Raw genomic sequence first — 12011 nt, forward strand, 5'->3', positions numbered from 1 at the left:
CCAGATACCTCAGATACGGGCACGTCCCTCTACCGGGAACCTTCAGCTTGGGTTCCTATGGCAAAATGCTTCGAATTTGGGGGTTTGAACTTTTTTTTTCGTTTGCGCAAGTGCTTATTTTGTCACTATCAACCTGTGTAATCCACACGTTGTTATTAATGGATCATTTTGTATCCCTAACATGTGCAATACGCGCCAAATAAACTTCTTCAACAAATGATATGATACATGGTAGATGAGTTATCCTGAGATATGGGCAAATCTGAGATACGGGCAGTGCCTGGTCCCAAGGTGCCCAGATAAAAGGCGTCCGAGTGTATACGAACATTAGTGTGCGTGTATTGATTGCCTCCTTATCTCTTGTCTCCTCCGATTGCCGTGTTTATGTCTTCTTTGTCGTGCGCTAGGTGTAATTTGTGAAGTGTATTTTTTATGTGTGCCATATTTCTTGATCAGGTTTGCAATGTTGCAGAATTTATGTATGCACCGTTGCTATTAGGGAACGAGTTGACAAATGGGTAATCCCTGAAGCATTTGAGAACACTGGGATCACGGCCATGCGTTGGGATATCGCCAAACCACCTTGACAGCATGGTTTTTGGTAAGCATGGCGTTACGGTACAGAGTCAATTGTTCGAACAACTGACTATTCATGCTTACTAGACCACCTGGTCAAGCCGTACTTTGCAAAATCACAATGCATGGCATAGGCCATTATTGGGTTAACTATTTAAAATATCAGCAATCCCAGGAAAATGTATACGTATGAGTGATTGTCACACATCTCTACTATAGGTATGTGCCCTCAGCACTGTTCAGCCACCAATATACATGTGCCGAGAACACCGAGCATGCCCATCAATCAATCACACACACGCACGCACACACGCACACACACACACACGCCCCCCCCCCCCCCCACACACACACACTAGTTCTTACCAAGTTCGCTATCCTCGGGTATTTCCAAAATGGCATCCGCTCCTATTGCTGATGGCTGCCGCGAGACTGGGCGTCCAGTAGTGCCAGGCTCTGGGGAGCTAACACCTTGGAGCATCTGGTCCATTTCACTGGGACTTGGAGTTGATTCCCGGTCACTGCATACTTGCAGTGCATGGGCAGCTCCACCAGAAGTTGAATATCCGCTCGAAGACAATGAAACGTCACGACTGAGGACAACACGGGGCACTGAAGAGCTCCTTGGACGCTGCCCTTTCTCGGCGTATCTCTCATCTCCACGAGGGGACAGCCCTCGTCTTCCTGGAGGGAGTGTTTTGACCTGACTGGAGACCGTACCACTATCATACTGGCTAGATAGGGATGGAGTAACTGATGATTGTGTGAACTCATGGTCCCCCTGACTGGTGCCCTGGTGTACGCTAATGCTGACCTCCGGCACAGACCCTCCGCGGGTACGGCTGGATGCCGGTTTGAGAGCACTTCGTTGCATCGCTTCACGCCACCTAGTGTTCTTCTGGGGACGATCTGCCAAGGACGTTGCCGAGCCGGCATCCGAGTTCATCCGATCACGGCTAACAGCTAGATCGTTAAATGAGCCCATTGGTGTTGAGATGCTGGATGATCGAGATCCTCTCATCGTATCTGAGCCCGACAATGTCGAAGTTCTCTTTCGGGAAAAGGCCGATATCCTTCCCAAGGTTAGAGCCTTCGACTTCCAGATAGCAGTGTTCGTCGATTCCAAAGCATCCCAGTCGGACGTTTCACGCGATGACGTCGTTGTTGCCTGTTGTTTCCTGCGCGCAGCTCGCTCTCCATAGGACAAGGTTGATTTATCGAGGTCTCCACTCTGGCTTTGGGTGAGATCCTTGCGTACTCGCTGCTTACCCGTGACGGTGTGGTACAAGGTGTCGGACACATCTTTGTGTAGCTTGTCGTGGGACACCGTGTAGAAGAAGAACAGAGCGAATCCTTGCAGGCTATTCGTGACCGTGAATATCCACTGGAGCACCACGCTCCCAGTGCTGATCATGAACAGTCCAATGATCCAGGTCACACCCAGCAGAAAGCACAGGCTGATGCTGGCACGCGTCTGCTTGGCTCGACGTGCGTTCTCCTTCTTGTCGTTCTTGCGCAGGTTGGCGCCCTTCTTGCGCCGCCAGAGGACGCGCAGGACTAGCCCGTAGACAACGCCATTGAACACCAGCATTGCCGCCACCGGGCCGTAAACTCCTGCGAAGAATGGCGTGCCGGTCACAAAGCAGCTGTGAGCACACAGAGGCCAGAGGGGGTGCACACGAGTCACAACGGTCATGCAAGGAATACCGCTGATATGCAGTGGTACTTTTACTGCAAGTCTCCCTGCTAAATTTTAAAAGTGTACCAAGTAAAATTTAAAAAAGAGAAGAAACACATGAGAACGAGTTATGCAGCAACTATCCACGACTGTAACAAGATGATTAACGGTCAGAAGGTGCGATAATAATAATTCTCTTTTTTTTACATTTTATTACTGGCTCAGTATCCGAGTTTAAGAAAAAAATTGGCACGTATTTACTGACCTTCGCAGTCACTGTGCAATACATATGAAATATATACAGTCACTATTCAGGAGGGATCAACCCAACTGACATCCCACGGATGCGTAGAAACACGAAGGCAATCCTTCGGCAACTTCCATTCCAACCGACATAATGCTAGAGTCAAAGCTAACACCGCGAACTTACAAAGGATCTTGAGGTTGAGCCACTTCGATTGCTGAACACCCTTCGTTTACGACCGTCCTCATGGAGTACTGATTGCGTGAGAAATAGGCTGTGATAGTTGTCACCACAAATGGTAGACCTTTGAGGCAAACGGCAAAGAACACAGCACAATTTTCACTCAAAGTTATGGATATGGCAGGAGATTCAAGTTTGACTGTATCAGGAGACCAAATTGAACATGGCATGGCAGTATTTTCTTGAAACGTCTCCATCCGTCAACGAATGCCCTGCAGCAAATTTCAGTTCAAGCAATTCATATTTAGCCAGTTTAGACACCAGACACCAGCACTTTGTGACTTTTCCCACTCTCCAGGAGTGGACACATCACCACGGCAGTATACACTGGTTCACGCATCACTTCAGTGTTACATATACAGCCGGGGTCTTGTCTCCCTTGAGGACTAGGATGCATGGCTGGGGAGCTGACAACACAGGCAGTAGCATGTACATGTACATGTAGATGCGTTGAGTTCTTCGTCCATTGTTGTTCTCACATCTTTGCTGATTGTAATAAAAAACTTTGTGTCGAGTACTGTAGTGTATGTGCTGACGATACACTCATGGATATTTCTTACGTCATCATTATCATATTGACGTTGCGCAGATCATTTTAGTATGTCTGCCTTTTTGTATTGACACACGTGTCTCCCTGTTCTTGTTCCGTTGACATAATTTACTTGCAATTGTCGTTGGTCTTCTTCTAGTCTCCATGTAATCGATCAGAGAATAAACCGAACCCCGTCTCTAGCTGAGACACTACAAGTATGTACATGTAGAAACACATGTTACCACACAGTAACAGGCAATGCTGGCCTGGGCAAAGCAAGAACTCAACAACATGAAGAGTGTCCCATCGACACACGTGCCATGATGTGCCCAGCGTGTTTAAAGGGGAAGTATACCCTAAAATCAAATTTTCACCAGTTGTAGTCTTCGGGGTGCTGAGTCGAATGGTCTTGGTCCGAGGAAGCTGAGACGCTCCCTTCCTCCTTTATTCCCGATCGAACTCGCGCACTTCCACCGAAACTGGGTGACTGCGCCCTACTAGATGGGGATTTGTATGCAAAATGTCACTAAAAGCGCCATTTCGTTCTTATAAAGGCACGGATGACCGCCATTGGCCCATATGTTGTAGTCTTTTGGACGCTGAGTCGACTGGTTTTGGTCCGAAAAGGCTGCGATGCAGCGTTCCTCCTTTATTCCCAATCAAACATGGTTGAACAAGCGGTCACGTGCTCCTGCGTACACCAGTCACCTGGTCACCGTGCCTGCAGGGTACAACTTACTAGCCTGTTTGACCTTTTTTGGGTGCAGTCCTGTCACTTGAGTTGAACTCGAGTTGAACCTTGGTGTGAAAGTTTTCGCCTGCTGGCGCGGTGACCAGGTGATTTGGGCACCCAGTAGGCCTTGGCGGATAATGCCGGCAGAAAAATTGGCAGAATTCGGTACTTTTTCTGGTAAGTTTCATGCATGTTTGGTATGTGGATAAAGAAATGGAGCAGAATTCGAGGAATTGCCCGCCATAAGGTTTGTATGGTTCTGCCAATTTCGGTGCAAAAAAAGCAGAATCTGCCACCTTTTCGAGCATTATCCGCCAAGGCCTAGCACCCAGGAGCACGTGACCGCTTGTTCAACCATGTTCGATTGGGAATAAAGGAGGAACGCTGCATCGTAGCCTTTTCGGACCAAAACCAGTCGACTCAGCGTCCAAAAGACTACAACATATGGGCCAATCGCGGTCATCCGTGCTTTTACAAGAACGAAATGGCGCTTTTAGTGACATTTTGCATACAAATCCCCATCTAGTAGGGCGCAGTCACCCAGTTTCGGTGGAAGTGCGCGAGTTTGATTGGGATTCAAGTAGGAAGGGAGCGTCGCAGCTTCCTCGGACCAAGACCATTCGACTCAGCACCCAGAAGACTACAACTGGTGAAAATTTGATTTTAGGGTATACTTCCCCTTTAAAGCCCACACCCTACACCACCACCACCACCACCACAATAGGCGCCACTACCACCACCATCACACCATCGCTACGCCAGTGCGGAGCAGTACAGTGTTTGAAGAGTTGATTAAAAAAAGATTGCATACCAAACGAAAGGCCAGTTGCTAGATAGAGGAAGCGCTGCTCCCCGCCAGTGAACACAAGAATGAGCTGGCGGTAGAGGTGCACGGATTGCACAGCCATCCAGCAGAAAGTTGACAAGAGAAAGTACTGTGTCAGAATGCCCACAGCCTGACATGCAGTGTCGTTGCTACGTGCACTCTCCAACGTGATCATGAAGGTTAGGAGCAGTGTAAGCGAGACGCAGAGGCCGATCAGGATTTTCGTTTGAACCTTCTGCCGCAGAGTTCTACAGAAAAAAGATGCAGTTCAACACATTATATTGCCACAATACACATTCACAATGATACATTATGCTCAGAAGTATGTCCACTAGGCATGGCTCAATTTTCTAATGACTATTCCGAACCATTTCTCTAATACATGCTCGTTATATAGTTCCTAGGCGCTCACACAGTCACAAAACGATAGATAGTTCGTCTACAAATAGTAGCAAATGAGCACGCATACTCACCGCGCAAGAATATGCAAGATGATTGTGAACACGAGGCCAATGATGGAGATGCCGCAACCAACGTAGGTTACTATGGTGATGTCCTAGGTCACATGACATTCGAGGACAACACAAAAGGGCTTCCTGTCAGTGCATAGGCTTAAAAACGTCCAGTACAAAATGAATGTCCTGATTACAGTTTACGATGAGTGTGCAGTTTTCTCATGGTTCACTAAGACAGTAGTAGGATCCACCCATTTATACATGTACGTGAGTATTCTTGAATCCATGCATCCTGTACACACACCTTGTACACACTCTCTCTGACGGTCTCTAGGCTTCACTGTAATTGATAATAATACATTAGATCAAATTTTCCGGCAAGGCCCATCATCAGGAACAAAATTTTGTCTTTAGAATTGTATGTACAGTCCGTATCGCCTATAAGGTTGGCGGCTATAGTAACATGCCGGATATAGTGATGAATTTCTCAAATTCATTTTCATTTGCCATAACTAGGTATACTAGGTATCCACAGTTATCGTGTATAGTAATAATCGTCTATTGTAATATATCGCCTATAGTGATCAAATTCATATTTCAAGAGACCTTTATTGCATTATTTTTGCATCGGTTATAGTGATTGATGTAAAATCAAGCGATGTCAGAGGAGAACAGGGTGTTACTTCTTCGTGAAGAACTTGTCCAGTGAGTGTTGTTTGGTGAGTTTTGCTCGTACAAGTTGCCAAAATATGCCGCCATCATGAGGAAATGTTGATTTTGTGTGTCAGGAGCTACAGCCAGCTACATGACATTGTACATGTATGTAGTGCGTATGTGCACGGCGCGCCGAGTCGTTTGACACCCCACTTGCATACATTGCATGCAGTATCGGTAATAGTAATATATCGCTTATAGTGATAAAATGCTTCAAATCAAACACCAACGCTATAGGCGATACCGACTGTGCAAAGTGAGTTCCACTGTATTTTAACATAAAATTTATGCACCACTGGTGCCAGTTAGAACTGGCAAAGTTAATAATGCAATCGGAAATAACTATGCTGAGAAAGCGAGCACAGAGAACCATCGAGGCTCTGACACAAACGAACCTCTTGGCTTGGCGCATCTTCAGTGAGCAGGATTGCAAAATTGGTCAAGTGATCGCAGTCACAGGTCACCACACCCGGTGTGGGCATGACAGTGCGGCATCCTTCCGTACGCCACCGCCGCAGTGTGACATTGTAGAAAGCACAGCGGGCTCCGGTACTCGTACCCTTCAGAGCAAGTACAGGTAGGGCCGGAAAGCACATTATGTGGATCATGATCCATTCTGGCGTGTCGATCCATTGGTAATGCACTGGCAAAAATCATGTGACACGACTAGCTGACTGGTAATGCACTGACAGAAGTCATGTGACACAACTAGTGTCCTGACTATACACTGACAGCAGTCATGTTACACGATTAGTGCAATGGCTATAATGCAGTATGCACTGGCAGCAGTCATGTGACATGACTAGCACTGACAGAAGTCATGTGACACAACTAGTGTACTGACTATACACTGACAGCAGTCATGTGACACGATTAGTGCAATGGCTATGCAGTATGCACTGGCAGCAGTCATGTGACATGACTAGTGCACTGGTAATGCACTAAGTTGTAGCAGTCACGTGACAGGACTAGTATAAGTAGTACTAATAATACACCAGCAGCAGAAAGCACAGGTAAACTTCAGTGTTACATACATCGTTGTGCCACCAAGGACCTACTAGGATCTACAAAGACCTAACAATCAATGATGTCGTGTAGCGCAGGTTCTCAATACCTGATGTTAAATACACGCTTTGAAAAGGATATGCAACATGACTAAAACATTATTTTATGAAATGCAAAGAGGTTTTTTTTTTAATCCGGGGGACTCTCTTTACAGAAGTTGTCCTGTACTTCCACAACAACACACACTTGCACAAGGAAAAATAGCCACATGAACGGTTCCTTGAAGACTAGATTAGCAAGCCGGATACCAAGCAAAGACAGCGATTCTAAATACCTACCATATTGACTGAGAAGTTGGCACGAACAAGTGTTTCACCGTTGCGTGACCTGGTTACATTCTGTCCATTGACCGAAGCACCTAGGATGCTGGATGATCCGATGTCACAGTTGCCATCCCGGAACAGATTGAAGTCGGTAAACTGTGTGAAGACTGCGCTAAAGCCATCCATGCAGAGGTTAGTTGTTTCATTCCTGTTCTCACATGCTGCTGCGTTAAACGCATCAGATGTCAGCTGTACAGATGCCATGCCAGTCATGGCTCCAGCACCAACAGCCAGAGCAGGGGTCTCATCATCTACAAGTGGAAACAGTGTCAAAGCAGAACAACGACTATACTGAACAGGAAAACTGATTTGCTCAAACACACCTTTCCCCTAGACTCTGAGTTGCTCAAACACACCTCTCCCCTAGACTCTGAGTTCCCATTCTAAACATGCTACCAAGGCCAACATACAGTCAGGGAGTCTGTGCAGAAAAGGAGATCACCAGAAGTCCAGAACTCTGGCTAGCCATTGGAATTTCCAGCTCTAGGATCCTGGAAAAGGAAACCACTTGGACAGCGCGACCAAACTTGGCGTGGCCTATGAATGGTCAACTTACAAAAATCCACAGTATAGGGCCTGAAAGTGCTACGTCACAGCATAGCAACAATTTCAAAAATTCAAAAACTGGCCCCATTCTTTTCTTATTACATGCCCGCTGACTGTGACCAGGGTTACGGCCAATCAAGGACATAGAGTGCACCATTTTTCCATAACGTCCCACACGCTCAAGATTGCGGTCATTACCGTGACGATATACCATGCTGTTCGATCTCTTGATCCTCCAAGTGATTTTTCAAGTGCCCACTGAGAAAAAACACTTGGAAGGTCAAGAGGTCAAATACATGACACATACGTGACAGACCTGATTATTGCAGCAGATCTTGGCCAATAACGGACTATCAAGCAAAATAAACTCAATGTTTAAAAGTAACAAATGTCTCTAATTGGTAAGTTACCCGAAAAGGAAGCAGTGATATCCATTGCAGCACCGCTGTTAACAATATTAGCACCGGACACGGAGTCGCCAACAACAGTAGCACCTTGCACACTGCCGGCTATTGTCTGGTTAGTCAGCAGCGAGCTAATCGCACTGGTCACAGCATTCCTCAAACTGGATATGTACGAGAAATGGGAGGCAATTCAACAAAAAGACGCATACGTTGATTTCTATATGTCTACAGCAACCATTGGTGTAGAGTGAATTCCTTTTTCAACTTTTGGTCTGAATACGTACCAACTTCTCAAACTACTTACGCCTTCCTCAAGCAACACAAAACAGAAACAACTATGGTCTAATTCAAAGGATCAGTCGCCGGGGGAAGTGAACTGCCTGAAAAGAGAAGAAAATGCCAGATCCACCAGGACTCAAACTCGGGACCTTGCTTGTCATGAGCAATGCTCTAACCTTTTGAGCTATGGGACCAGGTCGAACCTAGAAGGCGCTGATAAGTTTTTCACTCCAAAGGCACGTGTTGTGAGCTGCCTTTGGAGTGAAAAACTTGTCAGCACCTTCTAGGTTCAGCCTGGTCCCATAGCTCAGTGATTAGAGCATTGCTCGTGACAAGCAAGGTCCCGGGTTCGAGTCCTGGTGGATCTGGAATTGTATTTTTCTTCTCTTTTCAGACAGTTCACTTCCCCGACTGATCCTTTGAATTTAGTTCTCCCAATCCTTTGAAACTATGGTCTAGTTTGTTGAATATATCAATCACCATAGCTGAACCAGACAGGTCACATTACTCACTGGGCATTGTGCAATTCCATCACAAGTACAAAGTCTTTGAACTTGTTGGCATTATGTATGTATGTACCTCCCATACAAGACTGAAAAAGCACAATGGTCTCTTACGTCTCCTGGGCATCATCCGCTGCTGCAGCTGTGGCATCTGCTTGCAAGGTGTTGTCAACAACTGAAAACACATCTCGTGCAATCTGGGACAGGAAGAAGATATTCAAACAAAGTGTCACCCCTCTCGAAAATATTATCACTTTGCTCCAAATGGGAACTTTCACCCAGCAACAAAGTGACGTGTCTCAGGTGTTTGTGCCGGGTAACAATCAACATGCAAAAACACGGTTGGCAATGGACATTCAGTTTACCAAAGCCTTCCCCTTCCCATACACCCAGCCCACCCACCCACAAACACAAACAATCCAGCGTGGCTCGCAAGACATTGCAGTGATTCGGCAGTACGTTGAGTTTGACAAGTCGGCGGAACTAACCATATTCTCGCTCCACATATACTGGCACACACAGAGACATGGACAGCAATAGCGACAACACACAAAATGAAGGGAAGTTGGCCGCAGCCAGACGTGACTATATGTGACTCACCATATTCACGGACTCAGCTGGTAGGTCCAGGTTGCCGTCAGCCAAAGCATCTGCCAATGCTCCAACAACGGTAGTAGTGGCACCGATATCAGTGTCGGACAGCTGTCCTGGATTGGCGTTTGTCAAAATATACAGTTCATTGGCAACATCGGCCAGTTCCTCCGGTGGAATGGCGCTTTCCCGGATTTCTGTCTGTGATAATCAGAAATACACGCATCGGAGTTTCGCGATTGAATGCAGGCCTTCCTTTGTGTTGCACAAACTCTTTGCTTAGATTCTTAGTCCATACACTGCACTTTGTAAGCGGCAATTTCAGTGAAATTTGAGTTTACTAGCTATACTAAATGCCTATTATCCTCATGTTTTCGTGATTGCAGCATTGTCAACATGTGCAGACTGTATATATATGAATATAGTTGAACTGGTACACAACATCACATGACAAGATCCTAATTGCAACACTACTGCTCAGATGGTGAAAAGACCACCGAAATCAGGGAACAAATTATTACTATCCGATAAGGCGATAAACCTTACCAGACGTTCCAGAAGTCTTGCGGTGATATCTGGGTTTTATACACACACACACACACACACACACACACACACACACACACACACACACACACACACACACACGCACACACACGCACACATCCCTGGGTCAAGCCCTTGTGGTGACAGTCAATTTTTTCTTCAGACTTTTCCGTTTACATCTTTCCCTCAAACCAATGAACACAAACATAAACTTATATAGATTTGCACGTGCGCACACGCACACACGCACACACACACACACACACACATACATGCACACACACACACATACACACACGCACCCACGCACAGACAAACAAATGCACACACACACATAGGAAGATAAAACACTTTATGGCGCTATCATACGGTGCATAACTAATCAAATCATCTGGAGGATGCCCAACAATACGAAATTCAGTAATCATGTCATTTTAAAGTCATGGTGCAGTTCACAGCACTGACTGATACTTCAGTAATTGAAATTGTTCTTTTGCAAAATACGCTACATGCATATTGTGGATATTTGGAAGCAGCTCCACATGTTTATGTGTTTCTACTAACGTTTCTTTTGCTCCTCAGCCACAATGATAAACATAGTGACAACAGATGTGGAGGTTCCTCAGTCACAGTCGTACGGCTATTGACCAAAAACAGTGGTTCTTCAGCCACATTACACGCAAGTGTATTGTTTGGTTGACAGACACGGAAAACCACATATTGTGCGTACGTACACATCACGTTTAAAACATATAGGCTATTATTATCATCAGGTTCAGCCTGATTGTATCAGGAATGCCGATTTAGTGGTTAAGTAGCCGACCTCGATACAAGACTTACTGACTGCCATCACTGTTGCGCTAGGTGTCACCAACACACCAAATATATCTGCTTGGTCCTCAACCGCCATATTGAAGCGACGTTGCAGCTCATCAGCATTATCTTCACCGACAACCAGTATTTGCAAGTCCATTTCAACAATTATGGAGCCAGTCCTGCAACAAGAAAGAGAATCAAAACACATTTCAAGCATCATTCAAGAGAGACGGAAAACTTAATCCTGAGCTCATTCACTCCCGCTGGCATACGCAAGGATAGTTGGCGCAGGTGTATGGTATAAGCCCACTGAGAAGATTAGCTACAAAATGCAACAGTAGACTACGGATAGGGTGTCAGAACTCTCAGTTTTGCACAATAGAGAGAGAGAGAGAGAAAGAGTGAGAGAGAGAGAGTGTGAGAGAGAGTGAGTGTGTGTGTGTGTGTGTGTGAGAGAGAGAGAGAGAGAGAGAGAGAGAGAGAGAGAGAGAGAGAGAGAGAGAGAGAGAGAGAGAGAGAGAGAGAGAGAGAGAGAGAGAGAGAGAGAGAGAGAGAGAGAGAGAGAGAGAGAGAGAGAGAGAGAGAGAGAGAGAGAGAGAGAGAGAGAGAGAGGAAGCTGTGTTGCGACTCCGAGATATTTTTATTTTAGTTTATGGCACATAATAATACATAGCCAATACAAGAAAGGGAGGGTGAATCCAACCACGGAAAATAGCATTAACAAAAGAAGAAAACGAAGGCAGGTGACCCCATGTGTCAACAGCAGGTAGCACAATACAGTACTATTTTAGCTGAAATGCAAAATGCAACAGCGAATATCATAAGAGAGTTTGAGCCAAAATGCGTAAGCTATAAAGACAGGTGATTTGATCATTAGGGACAATCGAGGGGAAGGTAATGATACCTGGTGTCTTGTATTTCTCTTTCGCTGGAACCAATC

At 45.8% G+C, this 12011-nt stretch overlaps 1 protein-coding gene across 2 annotated transcripts in view; it reads right to left on the bottom strand.

Annotated features, from left to right (window-relative positions):
* Positions 1-12011, bottom strand: part of LOC135823264 (uncharacterized) — a 65748-nt gene that overhangs the window by 8214 nt on the left and 45523 nt on the right. For both annotated transcript variants that reach the window (XM_065336116.1, XM_065336115.1), the window contains 11 exons: positions 11096-11250; positions 10256-10284; positions 9719-9910; positions 9233-9315; positions 8343-8497; positions 7342-7637; positions 6394-6558; positions 5303-5385; positions 4815-5077; positions 2685-2802; positions 943-2222 (listed from right to left, as the gene is read on the bottom strand). In XM_065336116.1, coding sequence (XP_065192188.1) covers positions 943-2222; positions 2685-2802; positions 4815-5077; positions 5303-5385; positions 6394-6558; positions 7342-7637; positions 8343-8497; positions 9233-9315; positions 9719-9910; positions 10256-10284; positions 11096-11250 — 2819 coding nt within the window. The remainder of the gene's footprint in view (positions 1-942; positions 2223-2684; positions 2803-4814; positions 5078-5302; positions 5386-6393; positions 6559-7341; positions 7638-8342; positions 8498-9232; positions 9316-9718; positions 9911-10255; positions 10285-11095; positions 11251-12011) is intronic.

This window comes from Sycon ciliatum, chromosome 8, assembly GCF_964019385.1.
Source record: "Sycon ciliatum chromosome 8, ocSycCili1.1, whole genome shotgun sequence".
Taxonomy (NCBI): Eukaryota; Metazoa; Porifera; class Calcarea; order Leucosolenida; family Sycettidae; genus Sycon; species Sycon ciliatum.